At 36.1% G+C, this 23,618-nt stretch overlaps 1 protein-coding gene across 2 annotated transcripts in view; it reads left to right on the forward strand.

Moving 5' to 3' along the window:
* Positions 1-23,618, forward strand: part of RAVER2 (ribonucleoprotein, PTB binding 2) — a 105,599-nt gene that overhangs the window by 76,714 nt on the left and 5,267 nt on the right. For both annotated transcript variants that reach the window (XM_058538223.1, XM_058538221.1), the window contains exons 10-11: positions 4,023-4,134; positions 5,478-5,614. In XM_058538223.1, the coding sequence (XP_058394206.1) occupies positions 4,023-4,134; positions 5,478-5,614 (249 nt within the window). The remainder of the gene's footprint in view (positions 1-4,022; positions 4,135-5,477; positions 5,615-23,618) is intronic.

A 23,618-nucleotide genomic window follows, 5' to 3' on the forward strand; every position in this document is an offset into this window, starting at 1 on the left:
TTTCATTGTTGGGAGGTTTTTGAGTACTTCTTACTCATTATTGGTCTGTTCAGATTTTCTGTTTCTTCATGATTCAGTCTTGGGAGGTTGTATGTTTCTAGGAATTTATCCATTTTTTCTAGGTTACCCAATTTCTTGGCATATATTTGTTGATAGTAGTCTCTTACGAGCCTTTGTATTTCTGTGGTATCAGTTGTAATGTCTCCCCTTTCATTTATAACTATTTATTTGAGTCCTCTCTCTTTTTTTCTTGGTTAGTCTATCCAAAGCTTTGTCTGTTTTGTTTTTCTTTTCAAAACACCAACACTTAGTTTCATTGATCTCTCTTTCTAGTCTCTATTTCATTTATTTCTGCTCTAATCTTTATTATTTCCTTCCTTCTGCTAATTTTGGGCTTAGTTTGTTCTTTTTCTAGTTCTTTGAGGTGTCAAGTTAGGTTGTTTATTTGAGATCTGTCTTTTCTCCTCATGTAGGCATTTATTGCTATAAACTTCCCTCTTAGAACTGCTTCTGGGGCTGGCCCAGTGGCATAATGGTTAAGTTCACGTGCTCCGCTTTGGCGGCCTGGGGTTTGTGGGTTCAGATCCTGGGCATGGACCTACACACCGCTCATCAAGCCACGCTGTGGAGGCGTCCCATATAAAGTGGAGGAAGATGGGCACAGATGTTAGCCCAGGGCAAATCTTCCTCAGCAAAAAGAGGAGGATTGGCATCAGATGTTACCTCAGGGCCAATCTTCCTCACATACGTACATACATACGTACATACATACACCTTATTAAAAACAAAAAAACTGCTTCTGCTGCATTCCATAAGTTTGGGTATGTTGTGTTTCTGTTTTCATTTATATCAAGATACTTTTGATTTCCCTTTTGATTTCTTTTATGACCCATTGCTTGTTCAGAGTGTGTCAATTTCTACATACCTGTGAATTTTCCAATTTTCCTCCTGTTACTGATTTCTAGTTTCATACTATTGTGGTCAGAACAATACTTGATATGATTTCAGTATTCTTAAATTTGTTAAGACTTGTTTTGTGGCCCAACATATGATCTATTTTTTCTTTTTTTGCTTCTGCTTTTGGTGTATATCCAAGAAATCATTGCCAAATCCAATATCATGAAGCTTTCCACCTAAGCTTTTCTTTTAAGAGTTTTATAGATTTAGCTCTTACTTTTAGGTCTTTGATCCATTTTGAGTTAATTTTTATATATGATGTTAGGTCCACTTCATTTTTTTACATATGCATATCCAGTTTTCCCAGCACTTTTATTGAAAATACTGTCCTTTCCCCATTGACAAGTCTTGACACTCCTGTCAAAAATCATTTAACCATATATGCAGGGATTTATTTCTGGCCTTTCTATTCTATTCTGTTGGTCTAAATGTCTGTCTTTATGCCAGTACCATACTGTTGAAATGACTATAGTTTTGTAGTAAGTGTTGAGGTCAGAAAGTGTGAGCCCTCCTTTCTTGTTCTTCTTTTTCACCTTTTTCAAGATTATTTTGACTGTCTGGAGTCCCTTGATATTCCATATGAATTTTAGGATGGATTTTTCTATTTCTGCAAAAAAAGTTGGAATTTTGTTAGGGATTGCATTGAATCTGTAGATCACCTTGAGTAGTATTGACATTTTAACAATATCAAGTCTTGCAATCCATGAACATGTCTTTCCATTTATTTATGTCTTCTTTAATTCTTTCAGCAATGTTTTGTAGTTTTCAGGGTACAATTATTTCTCTTCCTTGGTTCAGTTAATTCCTAAGTATTTTATTCTTTTTTATGCTATTGTAAGTGGAATTGTTTTCTTAATTTTCTTTTTGGATGGTTCATTGTTAGTGTATAGAAAAGCAACTGATTTTGGCTTGTTGATTTTGTATCCTGCAACTTTGCTGAATTTATTATTTCTAACAGTTTGTGTGTGTGTGTGTGTAATCTCTAGGGTTTTCATGTTATCTGCAAAAAGAGATTGTTTTACTTCTTCCTTTCCAATTTGGATGCCTTTTATTTCTTTTTCCTGCCTAATTGCTCTAGCTAGAACTTTCAATACTATGTTGAACAGAAGTGTGAAAGCAGACATCCTTGTTTTTTTCTTGATTTTAGCAGAAGTTTCAGTCTTTCACCTTTGAGAATAATCTTTGCTTTTCACATATGATTTTTATTATGTTAAGGTAATTTCCTTCTATTCCTAGTTTGTTGAGGGTGTTGAATCTTAACCATGAAAGTGTGTTGAATTTTGTCAAATGCTTTTTCTGCATCAATTGAAATGAGAATGTGGTTTTTTCTCCCTTCATTCTGTTAATGTGGTGTATTACATTGAGTGATTTTTGTATGTTGAATCATCCTTGCATTCTAGGAATAAATCCAAGTTGGTTATGGCGTATTATCCTTTTAATAATCTGATGAATTTGGTTTGCTGGTGTTTTGTTGATGGTTTTTGCATCGGTATTCATAAGGGATATTGGTCTGTAGTTTTCTTTTCTTGTAGTGTCCGTCTGGTTTCAGTGCTAGGGCAATGCTGGTCTCATAGAATGAGTTAGGAAGTATTCTCTCTTCAATTTTGTGGAAGAGTTTGAGAAGGATTGGGGTTAATTCCTCTTTAAATGTTTGATAGAGTTATCCAGTGAAACCATTTGGTCCAGCACTTTTCATTGTTGGGAGATTCCATGTTTATTTATTTTTAAAAATTTATAAGTAATTTTCATGCATAGCTAGAGTTGAGAACCCCTGGTAGGGTGTAATCTGATTACTTTAGCAATCTGAGTACTTTAGAAACAAAATCTGCGACTTCTCTGCTGGCTGCCTTTCCTCTGCTCCATCACTGGATTTTCTCGAGGGTACTATTGCTTCTCATGCTACATGCTTTCCTTTGGCATATGTCTAATGGTTTCAACTCCCACCTATAATCTTATGGTTCCATCTTAGACTTCTCTTGAGCTATCTTTACTACTAGACTGTGAATTTCTTAAGGGTGGTATTCCTGTCTTACTCATTTTAGTATTACCAATGCTTACCACAGTGCCTAGAGCATAGTAAGTATTTGGTAAACACAGATGAATGAATGAATACATCTACATCTGTGATTTACATATCATAAGCAAATCTGCACTTCTTTGGGGCCTATGAAGATGTATAAGACAGAGCCTCTGTCCAAATACAATAATATTGGCCAGATAAGGAACAAATGTAAGAGCTCTGGCTCTCAAATATGGAAATCAGCACTTGAGATTATACCTTCTTCATTTTATTCAGGGAACAAAATAAAAATTACTTGAAAATGAAAGGTTAGCTACTAACTTTAACTTTAACGATAGTTAGTGTCTTATTTTAAAATCTTTACCATCAGAGAGTGAAAAGTAAAAAATTCTGACAGAAGAATATGAAATACACTGAAGAATCAGCCCATGATTTTGTCTCCTTTTTCTGTTAAAGAAATACTAGAATCCTTATACCTAGTTATATAAAAGTATACTGATATATATTTCCAAGAAATGTGAATTTCTAGGGTTATCATCTAAATGTGGAGTTGGATTTTATTAAATCCACCTATTTTGTTTTCTGTTATTTCTAGTACCAGAGATAAATAAGCTCTGCCTTTGTCATTTGGCTGTGGCCATACAACATTAAACAAAAATCTTAATAAGAAAATGTTGATAAGAGTATTTATGAAAATAAGTTATGGGGTTTTTGTTTTTTTTTTGTGAAGATGAATTCTCTCCTGGTTCAAATGAGAAGGTTGTACAAAATGGTCTTTAATTCTCTTTCACTTCTATAGTTCTATGGTTCTAGAATAGTTAAAAAAAAAACCTAATTGAAAAAATAATTAATTGTAGGTGAAATGATACTTTTAATTGATATCCAGAAATATTTCATAACTTTATACCTTCAAACATTTAGGTTCCACAAATTTTTATCACACTAGACTAGCTTTATTGAAGAGTAAGTATTTCTCTACTCTTTCTGCATTTTTATTTTCTTATACCTGTTATTAAGCACCCATTCTTTTGTTTTTGATAAATAGGCTGCCTCTAAGAATCAGACTTCACTCTTGGGAGACCCACCAAAAGAAATTCGGCTCAGCAAAAATCCGTACTTGAACTTGGCAAGTGTGTTACCCAGTGTGTGCTTGTCATGTAAGTGAGAGCTCAGTATTAACATGTTAGAGTTTTATTGAATGATTTCCATATTGAGTTTTAATTTTTAACTTAGTAGAAGCAAATAATGCCTATTGACCAATTAAAGACTAAATTATGACCCCTGTCTGTAAATTGAAAGAATAACTAAAATTAAGACACTTAGAAGACACTCTATTTTATTTGAGGAAAACATCTTTTATAATACTTTATTAAGAATATAATCAGTTTATTGAATTATTCTTGATTCGTGGTTGAAAATAATTGGGTAGAGGAATTGTTTGACAAGACAATAATTCTTTAAAGACAGTAAGTATAGAATCATATTTCTGAAATAGAGGTTTTAAACATCTAAGGAATCTAATATATCCAGAGTATTTGCAAAATACCCCAAAATATATGAACTACTAATAATTGGCAGAAGTAGAATTCTCATTTACTTTTTTGGAGGACCTCCTCAGGCTTTCTATTAGTGTAAATTAACTATTAATTCAAATATAGTTTTAAGAGAAAAAGCACAAATGTGGTATGCACTAGGATATCCGCTACAACATTGGTCATCAACAGTGAAAAACTGGAAAGCGCCTTAATGCTCATCAGTAGGGGAATGGTTAAATAAATAAATGGAATACTGTGCAACTTTTTTTTTATAATTAAGGGAGAGCTACATGTACTAATATGAAATGATCTCTGAAGCAAATTGCTAATTGGAAAAAGCAAATGTGTGCATAAAATGATTCCATTTATATTTATTTAAAGCTATACTTACATGTACATATTTGAATGTGTAAATGCATAAAGTAAATCTGAGAAAATAAATTTTAAACTGTTACCTCTGGGAAAAAGAATATGATTGAATGAAAAGAGATGAAAGGTAAATTTTGTTTTTAATATACATTCTCTGTATTTTATGAAGTTTCCTCTTGAGCCTAAATATTAATTTGTAATTTTTTTTAAAAAGCCAGAAAAAAATTTAATGTGCTTCAGTTATACCTACTGTATTTTTATCTGGTCTAAAAATTGATGGTTACAACTACTGCATTAATAAGAATGGTTAATTTACATTTTCTGTGCCTTGTTTTAGAGGTTAGACATATATATTTAAAATGTTTCCATCAAAATTATGTACCCATAGGGCAAGCTTCCATTTTCAGTTGTTTTAAATGAAGGCGACATAGTATACTAATATATTTTTCCTCTGGGGATAATAAATATAGGTGTTTATTGGCAAACTAAATTTTGTGTTCTATTTGAGAATATGCTGAATTAACAAATTTTGTACTCTGTTTATAATTTATAATAAAACAACCTAACTAAAATATATGTATTGATTTTGCCTTTAGCCCCTGCAAGTAAAACCACTCTACAGAAGACTGGAATTGCAAGCAACATTCTGGATGCAATCTCTCAGGGAAATGAATCACAACACACATTGGAAAAGTGCATTGCTTACTCTCATCCTTTTGGTGATTATGCACAGGTAAATGATTCTCAGGTTTTGACGATATATAGAAATATATAGTTCAACTATATATATAGCTGGTTCAACTATATACTGAAGTCACTGAGTGTGAAATTGTGGTTCCTGTAATATCATAGCAAAGTAAAGTTGCAGTGATCTACACAATATTTTTTTGCACACCATTTGGAATTTTAGGACATGTTCAAGAGATTAAGTATCATTTTGCACTAGATATTTACCTCTCATTGTTTATAGTAGTGGTCAGCAAACTACAGACCAAATCCACCCCACCACATGTTTTGTAAATAAAGTTTTATTGGAATACGGCCACGTCCGTTTGTTTACATATTGTCTATGGTTTGTTGTGCAACATTGGCAGAGTTAAGTAGTTACAGCAGAGACTATATGTCCCGCAAGATTAAATATTTACTATCGAGCTCTTTACAGAAAAACTCTATTGACCTCTGGTTTAAGAAACCCAAGGAAATGCCTCTGTTCTTTACCACTGCTTATGGATATAGAAACTTGATCATGATTATAGACACTATTATGCTAACTTTCAAATCTATCAGTCAATCAATATCATAAAAAGTATTATATTCAAAAGATGTACTGTGTCATTACTTAAATATGTCAATTTTGCCTGGTGGCCTAAGCTGAGAGTACATATCATGTTAGCAGTATATGATTATGTAGTCATGAGAGTCTTATAATTAACAGTTCTGATTCTTATTTCTCAGAACAGTCAGCTTCTTCTCAGTTCTATCCAGTAGGTAGGAGAAATGCCTCCACTTTGATTTCCTTGGAGCAAGTGAGTTTGCCTCACCTGTCTCTAATAAACTTAGAAAAGAAAACTATGTGAATTCACTTAGAACAACTGATGCCTGATTCTGCTTTTAGGATAGGGTACTAGAAACACAAGTCAAATAGATTCCATAGAAATGGTGCAGCTGGATATTAGCAAAATATATAGTAAAGGCTCATACACCTGTGGAGAAGGTGGAGCGAAATAGGTTGGAAGATGATGTAACTAGGTGGCAACATATCGATATTTAAGGAATAGTAATCATGAATTGATACAGTCTGGAAGGCATTCTCTCATATTTTTTATGAGACTCCATCTTTGTTCCCTTATTAGTTAACATTTTAAGTAATGACTTAGATAAGGACCTTGATTGTATGCTGCTTATATATACAGGTGACAAAAGCTAAGGAAATTATCAAGGATGTGTTAAATCATTTATGAATAATTTATAGTTGTGAAAATTAGAAATGACTTAAATTTCCAACAATTTATAAGACTAAGTAAACAAATTATGTCGTATTTATCCCAGGAAATACAATGCAAATATTAAAAATCATGTAAAACAATATGTAAACACATGGTAAATGTTTCATAATCTATTTCTAATCTTAAACATTTATAAAATATAGTGCTCTACAATTTGAATTTTTTTGTCTCTTTTTTTTTTTGTGAGGAAGATCGGCCCTGAGCTAACATCTGCCAATCCTCCTCCTCTTTTTGCTGAGGAAGACTGGCCCTGAGCTAACATCCATACCCATCTTCCTCCACTTTATATGGGACACCGCCACAGCATGGCTTGCCAAGCAGTGTGTCGGTGCGCACCCGGGATCCCAACCGGCGAACCCTGGGCCGCCACAGTGGAGCGCACGCACCCAACAGCTTGCACCACCGGCCGGCCCCTGAATTTTTTTGTCTCTTTGCAATGATCAAAATTTACTTTTATAAACAGGAGGATGCACAATAAATTTTTAAAAATTTAGTTAAATATATGATGTAAGCTTTAAAAATTAAATTTTTGTGTGTGTGTGAGGAAGACTGGCCCTGAGCTAACATCCGTGCCCATCTTCCTCTACTTTATATGGGACGCCACCACAGCGTGGCTCTACAAGCAGTGCGTCAGCGTGCGCCCAGGATCCGAACCAGCGAACCCTGGGCCGCCGCAGCAGAGCGCACGCACTTAACTGCTTGTGCCACCAGGCCGGCCCCTAAAAGTTAATTTTTAGACTTAACCTTTTCATTTATTTTATTTCACTTTTGAAATTTGTCTTTTCTCATTAGCAGTTTTGCTGATTAGTTTACTGTGGTTTCTTGTATACTTATCGTATCCACTTACACGTGGAGAAGTTCTGTGATAAACATGACTTGTGTTGCCAGCCTTCCCCCTGCCTCCGCACTTGCTCACCCAGAGATCCTGTGGCTCCTGCCTGGCTCAGTGTCCGCCTGGACAGTCCCTGCTGTTTCCTCATGCTTGTGCATGAAGTGACACGTGGTCTCTCTCTCGTGTTCTTCCATCCTTAGAAAGTCAACTTAATTTGACGTTACTAATGGAGTAAAGCTACTGGTAAAAGGTGGGCATGTTTTAGGAATTCCTTCTGCCATTTCCCCTGCTGCAATGGAGGAAAGAAACCAGCGTTTTTAGTTTTGTTTTTAACACTTGCTATACACTTTGCAGTGTAAGCATTTAATCTTTAACGATCTCGTGAGATTTAAATAACCACCTCCATAATACAAGTGGAAAAGCGTAAAGGCGTAAATAACCCTTCTAAGTTCAGGCAGTTAGTAAACGACTTCTCTGATTCCAAAGTCCACATTATTTCCTTTGGACTGTGGAGAAGTTTCTTCAGGCATGGAAGTAGTGTCTCATGGAAACTGGTTGGTTGGTTGTTTTGTATTGGCTGTTATTATGCATAAGGATGAGGAGAGATGGATATGTCAAGATATAGATGGATATAATAATCCCTATTTCCAATAAAACTATCACATTTAAAAATCCTAATTGGCATTCCAAGATTGGTGAAGTTGCTTGTATCAGATTATCTTCCTGCAGATAATTGTTATTACAATTGTATTACATATGAAAGAAAAACAACTCTTTGAAGGCCCTGGAGAATGACCAAAAGCAGGCAGAAACTGAAGGAGAGTCAGTCCTTGAGAGACGGAAACTGCCCGGGATGAGATTTGTGTTTCCGTGGTTTTTTGCCTACCACCACCCCCGGCCGGGTCCATGTGGAAAGGTGCAGTCTTGCCGGCTGATGGAGTTGGAGGACAGAGCTCAGGACTGTTAGCAGGACTGAAAAGTAGGGGGAATCCCATGAAAAGGGGGCTGCATGAGAAGGAGCCTCAAAATCTCTGTGTAAACTCAGCCGAAATACACTTGACTGACTCCTGAGCTGTGTGTTTGAGGGAGGCTCCAGGGCACCTGGTGGAACACAGATGGGAGGCTGAGGACTGTGAAGAGATTCAACTCCTCCCCAGCAGAGAGGAGAGAGTTTGGAGTTGGAGTTCAGAAAAGTTAACTCCTTCTTACAACAAGAATCAACAATCTCCAGAGGAAGATTATACAGTCCATAGTCTTTGTGATCTATCATCCACAATGTCGAGTAAACAAAAATAACTAGATAGTTGAAGAAACAAAAAATGTGACACACAATTAAGTGGAAAAGCAATGAATAGAAACTGACCCCAGGATGACCCAGATGTTAGTCTGAGTAGACAAAGACTTATTTAAAACAGCTGTTATAAATATGTTCAAGAACTTAAAGGAATATAAGGTCAAAGTGAACAGAGAGGGAATTTCAGGAAGAAATATAAACTAAAAAAGAAGTATAGAAACTCTAGAACTGAAAAGTATAGTATCTGGAAAAAAGTACACTGGATGGGCTTAGCAAAAGATTGGAGAAAGCAAGACAAAAGGTTCAATTAACATAAAGACAAATCAAAAGAAATAATTCAATCTGAAGAACACAGAGGTTGAAAACCTGAGGGACAATATCAAGCAATCTAAAATAAGTGTAATTGGAATCCCAGGAGGAGAGGAGAAAGACAAATGGGGCATAAAATATTTGAAAAATAGTGGTAAAAAATTTCCCAAATTTGATTAAAAAAACTTACAGATCTAACAGGCTCAGAGACCTCCCCTGCAAAGCAGGATAAATAAAAACAAAATTTTATCTAGGCAGATTAGTTAATATGCTGAAAACCAGAGTTTTAAAGAGATTATCTTGAAAGCAACCAGATAAAAACGGCGCACCTTATCTTAAGACAGAGCTGCTCAACTTTGGCACTATTGACATTCTGGGCTGGGTGATTCTCTGTTGTGGTGGGTGTCTCCTGTACATTGTAGGATGTTTAGCAGCATCCTTGTCTTCTATCCATTAGATTGCCCCTCATTCAGAACAGCTATGTTGAAACAACTGGTAAATATGTGGGTAAATAAAAAATATATATTTTCTCTTTTCTTAATTTATTTAAAAGCAAAATTATAACAGTACATTGTGGGGTTTATAATGTAGGTAGATAGAACATGTTTGACATCAACAGTCTGAAGGACAGTATGGGGTGAATGAAATTACGTTTGTGGGATTATTACATTTTACACGAAGTAGAACGGTGTTAGCTCTAAGTAGACTGTGCTAAGTTATGGAATGCATTTTGTAATCCATAGAGCAACCATTTAAAAATACACAGAAGTATAACTAAAATGTCAATAGTTTCATTACAATGGAATTCTGAGAACATTTGATTGAACGAAAAAATGTCAGGAAAGGAAAAAGGAAACCAATTAGGATGAATAGAAAACAAATAGGTAAGTGGTAAACCTCAATTGAATGATGATAATAGTTAAATGAAAATGGACCACATGTTCCAAGTAAAACACAGAGCTTGTCAGAACAAGGCAGGAATGTACACTTTTACTATTTCTGTTCAACATTTTACTGGAGGTTTTAGTGCAAAAAGGTTTTTTTAAAAAAAAGTAAGAAATAGGAAAAGTAAAAATGTCTCTCTTTGCATATGACATGATTGTTTACATGAAAAATCCTTAAGAATCTAAAAAGCAGCTGCTAAAAATAATAAGTAAACTTTGCAAAGTCACAAGATAGAAAGGCAGTATGCAAAAAGGAATTGTATTTCTATGTACTTGCAACAAACAATTAGAAAATAATGTTTTTAAAAATTTCCGTTTACAACAGCATCAAACATGAAATGCACAGTAACAAATTAACAGATTTGTAAGAACTCTACAATGAAAACTACAAAACATTGCAGAGAAAAATTAAATCAGAATGCAATGAATGAAGACAGACAGTCCCGGTATCTAGTGGTTAAGATTTGGCACTCTCGCTGCCATGGCCCAAGTTTGTTTCTGGTCAGGGAACCACACCATCCATCTGTCAGTTGTCATACTGTGGAGACTGCATGTTGCTCTGATGCTGAAAGCTATGCCACTGGTATTTCAAATACCAGCAGAGTCACCCATGGTGGACAGGTTTTGGCAGAGCTTCCAGACTAAGACAGACTAGGAAGAAGGACCTGGCCACTCACTTCCAAAAAAATTGGCCATGAAAACCCTGTGAATAGCAGTGGAGCATTGTCTGATGGAGTGCTAGAAGGTTAGAGGATGGCGCAAAAGACCGGGCAGGGCTCTGCTCTGCTGTACACAGTGGCGCTAGGAGTTGGAATCCACTCGATGGCACTAACAATGAATGAAGAGCTATACCATGTTCTTGGATTGGAAGACTTATTGGTATGATATCAGTTCTCCACAAATTGATCTATAGATTCAGTGCAATCCCAAGCAATTTCTCAGCAGCCTTTTTCTTAAATAGAAATTGACAAGCTGATTTTTCAAATTTATATTGAAATGCAAGGGAACTGCAATACCCAAAACAATGTTGTAAAAGAACAAATTTGGAGGACTTCCTCTACATGACTTCCAGATTTACTATAAAGTCATAGTAATCAAGACAGTGTGATGTTGGCATAATGATAGGCAAATAATCAGTAGAATTGAATAGAGTCCAAAAATAGGCTCATACTTAAATGGTAAAATTGATTTTTGACAAAGATGCTAAAACAATTCAATAGGTAAAAAATAGAAATGTTGTCAGAACAACTGATTATCCTTATTGGAAAACATGAACCCTGACTCTTGCCTCATACTCTAAAATTATTTGCAGTGTATCATAAGCCTAAATAGAAAATCCAAGCCATAGATGACATCAACCAAAATGGCACAGTAAGAACCTCCAAACCTTCTTTCCTCCATAAAAGCACCAATAAAACGGGCATAAATTATCAGAACTTTTACAGAACTCTGGATATTAATTAAAGGCTTGCAACACCCTGGGGAGCATTTATTCAAGAAAAACGGCTGAATATTGTTAAGAACAGCTAGCTTTACGGTCTTTTAACCAACCCTATTTCCGTTCTCCTGTCTCTTTCCAACGCCCATAATCCCAGTGAAAACGAGGAAGCAGGCAGCCCCCAGAGGGGGCAGGAAGGGGTTGGAGCCTCAAACTCTCATTCCCAGAGAAATGTCATCATCTGACCTGTCTGCTTGTTCCCTGAAAGACCCCACTTGCAAGGCTGTTTTTATTTGACCTGACTCAGAGCTTGCCCAGTGTGGAAAGTTTTTTCCTTGGGGGAGTTTATTGAAAACACTTAGAGGAAATTGCTTAACTTTGTGGCTGCCTGAGGCTGTAGATAACATTTGGGGCAAAGAATCAGCTAACTAAAAAGCTATAAAGGAAAGTCTGGGGAATTAGGTGCCCACAGGGGCTTTGAAAATCTCTGACATATTCCTGGGAATCTTACAAGGCTACATGCATGTGTAGGACCATGCGCATGCTTGGAAAGACCTGAGAAGGCCCCAAGCTCTCACTTGTAGAAGCGAAGGGTAAGGCAGAGTTGTAAGCTGCCTGGCTGAGTGGTGAAGGCATGGCCCAATGCACACACAGAGCCCCTCAGCAAAGTCCAGGAGACCTACTGGTTCAAGGTATTTCAGGGAGTCTGTCCAGTCATTAGCTGATGCTAAGCCAATGGAGGAGTCTTCAGTGACCACACACAACAAAGAATACAGACTTTACATTATTAGTTCAGAAAATCACTAAACAAACAACAAGAAAACATCAGTGACAAATTTTGAAGAGGGAGTACAATCTGATTTCCAGAGTTGCCACATTCTATTATTTTAAATGGCTAGTTTTCAACAAAAAGTCATGAGGCATGCAAAGAAATAAGAAAGTATGGCCCATAAACAGGAGAAAAAGCAATGAATAGATGCTGTCTCTAAAGAAGCCCAAACATTGGACTTACTAGACAAAGACTTCAATCACTTATTTTAAATATGTTCAAAGAATGAAAGGAAACCACATCTAAGGAACTAAAAGAAAGTGTGAGAACAGTGTCTCACCAAATAGAAAATATCAATAAGGAGATGGAAATTATAAAAAAGAACCAAACAGAAATTCTAGATTTGAAAAGTACAGTCACTGAAATGAAATATTTACTGGAGCACAGCAGCAGACTTGAACAGGCAGAAGAAAGAATCAAATGTTTGGAGGATAGGTCAATTGAGATTATCCAGTCAGAAGAATGGAAAGAGTAAAGAATGAAGAAAAATGAACCGTTACAGGAGTTGGCGAGGATGTAGGGAGGTTGGAACCCTTGTACACTGCTGGAGGGAACGTAAAGTGGTGCAGGTGCTTTAGAAAACAGTTTGGGAGATCCTCAAAATGTTAGACACAGAGTCACTCTATGACCTCGGTGTATACCCAAGGGAATTGAAATGTATGTCCACACACAAACTTGTACATGAATTTTCATAGCAGTATTATTCATCATAGCCAAAAAGGGAAATAACCCAAATGTCTATCAGTTGATGAATAAATAAACAAAATGTGGTATATCCACAGAATGGAATATTATTCAGCTATAAAAGGATTGGAATACTGATCTTTGTCACAACATGGATGAGCCTTGAAAACATTATGCTAAGTGAAATAAGCCAAATACAAAAGGTCACATATATTATGATTCCATTTATATGAAATGTCTAGAATAGGAAAATACGTAAAGAAAGTGAAAAGACTAGTTATTAGGGGCCAGGGGAAGTGGGAGTTGTGGAGTGACTATTAACAGGTATGGGCTGTCTTTTTGGAGTGATGAAAATGTTTTGGGATTAGATTGTGGTGATGGTTGCACAACCCTGTGACTATCAACAAATATTGGGACTCTGTTTTAAAAAATAAGCCTTAACTATACTAGATAGAGGGTAGCTTTTTCATTCAGTGTTTTAAAGATCCTAAAAGCACTTAATGATAAGCAAACAAGTTAAATCAATTATTCCAGATCTAGTTCTAATTAGAAGCCAATTTAAAATGGGCTACCTCTCCCATTTCTCTACTTGATTACAATAATTGATGAGAATTGCCATTGAGCTGCAGTTATTGTCTCAAAAGCTGCATTCCTTAAATATTTGAACTGTTATGGAGAAAACTTAGTCCAGAAATAGATGTAGTTATGTTAAAATTTGTAGCACACACTCCAGCAGTGTAATAGCATTGTAGTCAGCTGTGTGATCCTGTTAGTTTGAATTACATGTGGAGTTTGAAATGTCAGGCGCTGAGGTAGAGAGAAATAGGTACGTCTACGTCAGGTGGTGGGAGAAGCCTACCTTAAGGGAGAAGCCTTTGAGCCAATTTATTAAATATTTGTTAAACACCTAAATCTAACATCTAATTATAATCTATGAAAAACAAGACATTCCTCCCTTTTAGTAAAGTAGGTAAAATAGGTCAAAATTTCTCTTAAACAACCTTTCAGTTCGATGTAGTCATTAGTTTTAATAATGGGAAGAATAGTGTAAGAGTGATTTCAGCCATTTCATATGCTGTTTCAGTGGCGGTTTGGGTTCTTCTGACCCTTGCCGTGCTGGTGGCTGTCTGCTGTGCGATGCGTTAGGACCGCGCTGTCTACTTGCATCTTGCGCTCTCGTGTTGCCCTTGGTTACAGGGGTCTCTCCTGCCAGGGAGCTGACTGCCTGTTCCAGGGATCAGCCACAGGATGTGTGATGAGAGGAGAGGAGACAAAGACAAAAAATGAACCAGAAGGCCTGGATGATGCTTCGTCCTCTCATGTGGAGCCTAATGCTGCCACCTCGTGGGCAGAGCGTGCAGAGAGACTTGCCAGAAAGACTTGTGTATGGACTGGGATAATCAGAATCTTGTGACAAGCAGTAGCTATACAAAATATTTTTTAAAACCTAAACCTAATTTAAACAATAATTATAAAAAGCCACAGATTATCTTTATAGTAACCCTGGACAATAACTTGGAAAGTACTTTTGAAAAATGATTTTTGCTAAAAACTGGAATTAAGGAAAGCAAGCTTTTGAGATTTATTTGAAGTTACCCTCATTACTTTAAAATCTTTGTTTATAAACCAAATCGGTCTTGTTAAATGTTCAAAAAAATCAACAAAAGAATAGTATACGGTATACATAAATGTGAAGATTTTGAATTGCTATTCTGACAGTCTCATTTTTCAAAGGATTTTAATATTGTGTTTTGATTTTTTTAAGTGCTTATTAAACATACTTAAATCTAAGATGCATAATTTGTATAACTTGGTAGACTGAAACTAGTGAAGTGATCAAATTTTACTTTTTTTTTTTAATGTGGTACAATACCTTTTGGAGGACTGGTCTTTAAATTCGAAGTTAAGACTTAACATTACTACATGAGGAAAGGCAAGTTTCTGAGAGGCAGAAGTTAATATGAAAATTGAAAACATCTGTACCTGTGTATGTGACGATGAGACATTTGATTGTTATATCATTAACGTCACAAAGTGAAGCATGTTGGTTTTAAAACAAAGCACTTCATCATGGGAAAAGAGAATTCTTAAAATTTCAGCAATGAATTGTTTAATGCAGAAAAGATAATCAAATTAACTCATGTTCCTCTAGGTCTGAGGTCTTTAAAAGCTGGGCTTGAAATTCTAAGAAAGGGAGACGAGGGGTTTGATTGATATGTTGGAAGAACTAGTGCATTTGTTCGTGTTAGGTTCTCCATCCCGTCTAACTCCACCACAGAGACAAGACGTAGAAAACGTCAAGTGGGGCCAAGGCAAAGGCGAGAGGGAGCAGTCCTCAATAGAGGCCAAATTTTCTGAAAACCAGTTTGATTTTGTATCTAGAGGGACCTGCTAACTGGTTACATTCCTTTCAGAAGAGCGTCGCTGATAAGGGTCTTTCCTTTGGACTGGTCGTCAGTGAGCCCAATCACGTTCATGTCGTGACCGAGGCCAGCTTTGCCTCCCCAGCCTCACGTGCTGCTCCTGTCCTCCAGGGACCAGCCCCGGGGCTCATTCCAGGCCCATGCTTTCCTGCCTGTGCTCAGGCATTTCCTTTCTCCTAGAAGGTCATTCCTGGTCTCCTCGTGTCTAGGTCTGACCTCGCCTCCAAATCTTTCCTCAGGTGCCATCTCAGCTTTTGTCCCTACCTCTCAAACCCTCCTCTACCGTTTTACCTTCTCTGCAAAAGCTGTAGCACTTCATCTCTATTTCTTTTTTGGCATGGTGGCCCTCTCCTTTTAGAATTCTGTTTTGTGCTTTTCTAACTTCCCCTTCTAGGAGGAGAGGTCTAGGATGGCACAGCTCAAGTTTCATTTATCTAGGTAACCCCACAGCACACAGCCCAGTACCCTCAATAGTTAGTCTATGAAGGAATGGACGTCTATATCCTGCAAATAAGAAATAAAAGCATTTGCTTGCTTTATACTCTTTCCCTCTTTTGTGGTTTTATTTTCTCTTTTTTGATGTTTGATACAGATTTATTTCTCCCAGAGCACTGAGTTTTGCTTCCAAAATCTTAAATCAACTGTCATCATTTCCCATTTAACCCAACTAAATTGCACTAAAAGTTAGATATCTTTGATAGAGTGTATCAGAAGAATTATCTTTCTCCCATTGTCATATGGGGTATAATGACATCCATGTTCCTTTCCTCTTCTTCCTAATATTTCCTGTGCTGATCTCATACATCTCAGTTGGTTCGTACTGGGAATGGTGAAGCGCCATTGGGCAGTCCTTTGAATGAAAGCCTCTAATAAATTTCCTACCTGGCTTCTGAGAATAAAGATGGTATAGAAAGAGAGGAGAAGTCAGGTTGTTGCTTTGCTTTATACTAAGACATGAAACATGGATTACTACGTAGCAGGAAGAATCAGGGAAGGAAGCTGAAAGTGAGATTTCCAGATCCGAGAGAGAGGTCTTTATTGTTTCTCTCCCCTTATTTTTGAAAAATGAATTGGGTTATAAAACAAGTAGCTTTTGAAAATTAAACTAACTTAACAGACTGATCATTTATGAGAGGAAGAAAGCTAATGAGAAAGAGTTCTTTATACCTCAAGCTAAGGGTCTGACAGTGTTAGTGGCTGCCATCCAACACACAGAAGATCTGCAGAGCAACAGAGGCTCAAAGGGAGAAGGCAGCTGAAGAGAGTGATGAAGAGGCTTCCTAGGGACCAGAGGATTTAGGGCGAAGAGGCTCCAGCTGAGTGGGTGAGCACACAATTGTGTTGCAGGCTGCCCTTCTCTAGGGTGGAATCTTTTGTTTTTATTGTGGTATAACTGACATATAACATTATATTAGTTTCAGGTGTAAAACATAATGATTCAATATTTGTATATATTGCAAAATGATCATCACAATATCTAGTTAACATCCACCACCACACAGTTACAATTTTTTTTCTTATGATGAGAACTTTTAAGATTTACTCTCTTAGCAACTTTCAAATATACAATACAGTATTACTAACTATAGTCATCATGCTGTACATTATATCCTCATGACTTATTTACTTTATAACTGGAAATTTGTATCTTTTGACCCCCTTCACCCATTTCACCCAGCCTCCGCCACCTCTCACCTCTGGCAACCATCAATATGTTCACTGTATCTGTGAGCTCAGTTTTGTTTTTTTAGATTTCACGTGTGAGTGAGATCATATGGTATTTGTCTTTCTCTGTCTGACTTATTTCACTTAGCATGATGCCCTCAAGATCCATCCGTGTTGTCACAAATGGCAGGATTTCCTTCTTTTTTATTGCTAATATTCCATTGTGTATATATCCACATCTTCTTTATTCATCCATCAGTGGACTTCTAGGTTGTTTCTTTATCTTGGCTATGGTAAATAATGCTGCAGTGAACATGGGGGTGCATATATCTTTTCAAGGTAGTGTTTTTGTTTCCTTTGGTTACATGCCCAGAAGTAGTATTGCTGGATCATAAGGTATTTCTATTTTTAATTTTTGAGGAAGCTCCATACTGTTTTCCATAGTGGTTGCACCAATTTACACTCCCACCAACAGCGTATAAGTGTTCCCTTTTCTCCACATCCTCACCAAGACTTGTTATTGCTTGTTTTTTTGATAACAGCCATTCTAACAGGTGTGAGGTGATATCTCATTGTGGTTTTGATTTGCATTTCTCTGATGATTAGTGATGTTGAGCATCTTTTCAGGTGCTTGTTGGCCATCTGTCTGTCTGCTTTGGAAAAATGTCTATTCGTATCCTCTGTCCATTTTTTAATCAAATTGTTTTTTGCTGTCGAGTTGTATGAATTCCTTGTATATTTTGGATATTAATCCCTCATCAGATGTATGATTTGCAAATATTTCCTCCCATTCAGGAGGTTGCCTTTTCATTTTGTCGATGGTTTTCTTTGCTGTGCAGCTTTTTAGTTGGATGTAGTTCCGCTTGTTTATTTTGACTTTTGTTGCCTTTGCTTTTGGCGTCAAATCCAAAATATCACTGTCAAGCCTGATGTCGAGGAGCTTACCGCCTATGTTTTCTTCTATGAGTTTTTATGGTTTCAGGTTTTACATTCAAGTCTTTAATTTATTTTGAGCTGATTTTTGTGTATGGTGTAAGATAGGGATCCAGTTTCATTCTTTTGCATGTGGCTGTCAGGTTTTTCCAGCACCATTTATTGAAGAGACCGTCCTTTCTCCATTGCATACTCTTGGCTCCTCTGCTGTAAATTAATTGGGCACATATGCATGGGTTTACGTCTGGGCTCTCTCTTCTGTTCCATTGATCTACGTGTCTGCTTTTATGCCAATACCATACTGTTTTGATTACTATAGCTTTATAACATGGTTTGAAATCAGGTAACATGATGCCTCCAGCTTTGTTCTTCTTTCTCAAGATTGCTTTGGCTGTTTGGCATCTTTTGTGGGTTTGTTGTATATGGACGTCATTATATTGATGTATGTTCCCTCTATACCCACTTTGTTGAAGAGCTTTTATCATGAATGGATGTTGAATTTTGTCAAATCTTTTTCCATATCTGTTGAGTTAATTATATGATTTTCATCCTTTATTTTGTTAATGTGGTGTATCACATTGATTGATTTGTGGATGTTGAACCATCCACATAACAGCCATTCTAATGTGTCTGAGGTGATATCTTATTGTGGTTTTGATTTGCATTTCTCTGATGATTAGTGATGTTGAGCATCTTTTCATGTATCTGTTGGCCATTGGTATGACTTCTCTGGAAAAATATCTGTTCAGATCCTTTGCCCATTTTTTAATCAGATTGTTTTGGGGTATTTTTTGCTATTGAGTTGTATGAGTTCTTTATATATTTTGGATATTAACCCCTTATTAGATATATGATTTACAAATATTTTCTCCCATTGCTAGGTTGCCTTTTCATTTTGTTGATGGTTTCCTTTGCTGTGCTGAACCTTTTTAGTTTTATATAGTCCCACTTGTTTATTTTTGCTTTTGTTGCCTTGGCTTTTGGAGTCAGATCCAAAATATCATCCCCAAGAATGATATCAGGGAGCTTACTGCCTATGTTTTTTTTCTAGGAGTTTTATGTTTTGAGGTCTTATGTTTATTTTGAGTTAATTTTTGTGTATGGTGTAACATAGTTGTCCAGTTTTATCCTTTTGCATGTGGCTGTTTAGTTTTCCCAACACCACTTATTGAAGAGGCAGTCCATGTTCTCTGATTTCAAACTATAGTACAAAGCTATAGTAATTAAAACAGTATGGTATTGACTGATAAAAACAGACACATAGATCAATGGAACAGAATAAAGAGCCCAGAAATAAACCCATGCATGTATGTTCAATTAATTTACAAAAAAGGAGCCAAAAGTATACAATGGGGAAGGGTGCCTCCAGCTTTGTTCTTTTTTCTCAAGATTGATTCAGCTATTTGGGATCTTTTGTGGTTCCATTCAAATTTTAGGATTGTTTGTTCTATTTCTGTGAAAAATGCCATTGGAATTTTGGTAGCGATTGCATTGAATCTGTAGATTGCTTTGGGTGGTATGGACATTTTAACAATATTAATTCTTCCAATCCATGAGCATGGACTATCTTTCATTTATTTGTGTTGTCTTCGCTTTCTTTCATCAGTGTCTTTTAGTTTTCAGTGTAGGTCTTTCACCTCCTTGGTTAATTTTTTTTGTAGGTATTTCTTTTTGACGTGATTGTAAATGAGATTGTTTTCTTAATTTCTCTGATAGTTTGTTGTTAGTGTATAGAAATGCTACAGGTTTCTGTATATTGATTTTGTATCCTGCAATTTTACTGAACTTATTTATTAGTTCTAACAGCTTTTTGGTGGAGTCTTTAGGGTTTTCTATATATAAAAAATCATGTCATCTGCAAATAGCAGCAGTTTTACTTCTTTTCTGATTTGGATTCCTTTTATTTCTTTTTCTTGCCTTACTGCTCTGGCTAGGACTGCTAATACTATGTTGGATAAAGGTGATGAGGGTAGACATCCTTGTCTTATACTTGATATTTGAAGAAAAGCTTCAGCTCTTCACCATTAAGTATGATGTTAGCTGTGGGCTTGTCACATATGGCCTTTATTACGTTCAGACACATTTCCTCTTTCCCCACTTCATTGAGATTTTTTTTTCATCATAAATCGTTGAATTTTGTCAGATGCTTTTTCTGCATCTATTGAGATAATCCTATGAGTTTTATCTTTTATTTTATTGATGTGGTGTATCACGTTGACTGGTTTGTAGATGTTGAATTATCCTTGTATCCTTGGAATAAATCTCACTTGATCATGGTGTATGCTCCTTTTAATGTGTTGTTGAATTCAGGTTGCTAGTATTTTCTTGAGAATTTTTGCATCTATGTTCATCAGAGATATTGGCGTACATAATTTTCTTTTCTTGTGGTGTCTGTCTGATTTTGGTATTGGGGTAATGCTGGCCTCATAAAATCAGTTTGGAAGCATTCCTTCCTCTTCAGTTTTTGGAAGAGTTTGAGAAGGATTGGTATGAATTCTTCTTTAAATGTTTGGTAGAATTCACCAGTGAAGCCATCTGGTCCTGGACTTTTGTTAGGAAGTTTTTGATTACTGCTTCAATCTCCTTACTAGTAATTTGTTCAGATTTTCTATTTCTTCATGATTTATCTTGGTAGGTTGTTTGTTTCTAGGAATCTATCCATTTCTTCTAGGTTATTTAATTGGTTGGCATATAACTGTTCATAGTGGTGTTTATGATCTTTTGTATGTCTGTGGTATCAGTTGTAATGTCTCCTGTTTCATTTACAACTTTCAGTCCTCTTTTTTTTCTTGATAAGTCTAGTTAATTGTTTGTCCATTTTATTTACATTTTCCAAAAACCAGCGCCTAGTCTTAATGATCTTTTCTATTGTCTTTTTAGTCTCTATTTCATTTATTTCTGCTTTGGTCTTTGTTTCAATAGTCTCTCTTTATCCACAGTTTCACTTTCCTTGGTTTCAGTTTCCCACAGTTGACCATGGTTCAAAATGTTAAATGGAAAATTCCAGAAATAACCAATTTGTAAGTTTTAAATTGCACACCATTCTGAGTAGTGTGATAAAATCTCACACTGTCCCACTTGGGACATGAATCATCCCTTTTTCCAGCATATCCATGCTGTATATGCAACCCGCCCATTAGTCACTCAGTAGCCATCTTAGTTATCAGATCAACTGTTGCACAAGTGCAGTGCTTGTGTTCAAGTAACCCTTATTTTACTTAATAATGGCCCCATAGTGTAAGAGTAGTGATGCTGGAAATTTGGATATGCCAAAGAGAAGCCATAAAGTGCTTCTTTTAAGTGAAAAGGTGAAAGTTGAGGTTGGTGAAGTTGCTAAGATCTATGGTAAGAACAAATCTATCTGTGAAATTGTGGAGAAGGAAAAAGAAATTCATGCTAGTTTTGCTCTCACACCTCAAATGTTTATGTATAGAAAAAACGTGTATCTAGTGTTTGGTATTATGTGCAGTTTCAGGCATCCACTGGGGGTCTTGGAATGTATCTCCTGGGGATCAGGGGGGACCACTGTATTTCCTTCCTTCTGCTACCTTTGGGCTTAGTTTGTTCTTCTTTTTCTGGATCCTCCAGGTGTAAAGTTTGGTTGTTTATTTGAGGTCTTTCTTTTTTCTTCATGCAGGCATTTATCAGTATAAACTTCCCTCTTAGAATTGCTTTTGCTGCATCTCATAAGTTTTGCTATGTTGTGTTTCTATTTTCACTTGTCTCAAGATAATTTTTGATTTCTTTCTAATTCTCCTTTGACCCATTGGTTGTTCAGGAGCGTGTTGTTTAATCTCCACATTTTTGTGAACTTTCCAGTTTTCTTCTTGTGATTAATTTCTAGTTCCATACTATGTGGTCAGAAAAGATGCTTGATACAATTTTAGTGTTCTTAATTTATTAAGACTTGTTTTGTGGCCTAACATATGATCTGTGCTGGAGAATGTTCCCTGTGCACTTGAGAAGACTGTGTATTGTGTTGCTGTTGGATAGAATGTTGTGTATGTTTGTTAGGTCTACCTGGTCTAACACTTAGGTTATGTCCAATGTTTCCTTAGTGATTTTCTGCCTGGATGATCTGCTTATTGTTGAAAGTTGAGTATTGAAGTCTCCTGCTAGTATTGTATTGCTGTCTGTTTCTCCCTTCAGAACTGTTAACATTTGCTTTATATACTTAGGCTCCTATGTTGGGTGCATAAATATTTACAATTGTAATATCTGCTTGATTAATTGGTCTCTCAATTATTATAGAGACAAAGAAGGTCATTGTCTCTTGTTACATTCTTTGTCTTAAATTTATTTTGTCTGATGTTAAGTACAGCTACTCTTGCTTTGTTTTGGTTTCCATTTGCATGGGATGTCTTTTTCCATCCCTTCACTTTCAGCTGACATGTCCTTAAGCTGAGTCTCTTGTAAGCAGCATATAGTTGGGTTTTGATTTTTATCCATTCAGCCACTCTATGTCTTTTGGTTGGAAAATTTAGTTCATTTATATTTCAAGTAATTATTGATAAGTATGGACTTAATATTGCCATTTTGTTAATTTCTAGTTATTTTGTAAATCCTCTGTTCCTTTCTTCCTCTCTTGCTCTCTTTGTGATTTGATGATCTCCTGTACTGGTATGCTTTGATTCCGTTCTCTTTTATATATATAATATCTCCTATAGGCTTTTGCTTTGTGGTTACCATGGGGCTTACATAAAACAATTTATATTTATAACAGTCTGTTTTAAGCTGATAATTTCAAACACATACAAAATCTCTCCTACCCCATTTTATATTTTTGATGTCACAGTTTGCAACTTTACATTGTATATCCATTAACAAATGATTTTATATTTTTATTAATTTTGTCTTTTAACCTTCTTTACTACATTTATAAGTGGTTTACCCACCACCATTACATTATTCTCAATTTACATATATATTTACCTTTACCAGTGTTTTATACTTTCATGTTTTCGTATTACTAATTAACATCCTTTCACTTCAGCATGAAGATTTCCCTTTAACATTTCATGTAAGGCTGGTCTAGTGATGATGAACTCCTTTAGATTTTCCTTGTTTGGAAAACTCTTGCTCTCTCCTTCAATTCTGAAGGAGAATTTTGCCAGGTAGAGTATTTTTGGTTGGCAGTTTTCTTCTTTCAGCGCTTTCAATATATCATCCTTTTCTTTTGTGGCTGCAATGTTTCTGCTGAAAAATCTGTTGTTTTTCTCTTGCTGCTTTTAGGATTCTCTCCTTGTCTTTAATGTTTGACAATTTCAGGATAATGTGTCTCAGTGTGTTTCTCTGGAGTCATCCTCTTTGGTAGTCTCTAAGCTTTCTGGATTTAAATATCTCTTTCCCCAGATTAGGGAAGTTCTCAGCTACAGTTGCT

This window comes from Diceros bicornis, chromosome 4, assembly GCF_020826845.1.
Source record: "Diceros bicornis minor isolate mBicDic1 chromosome 4, mDicBic1.mat.cur, whole genome shotgun sequence".
NCBI classification, from domain to species: Eukaryota; Metazoa; Chordata; class Mammalia; order Perissodactyla; family Rhinocerotidae; genus Diceros; species Diceros bicornis.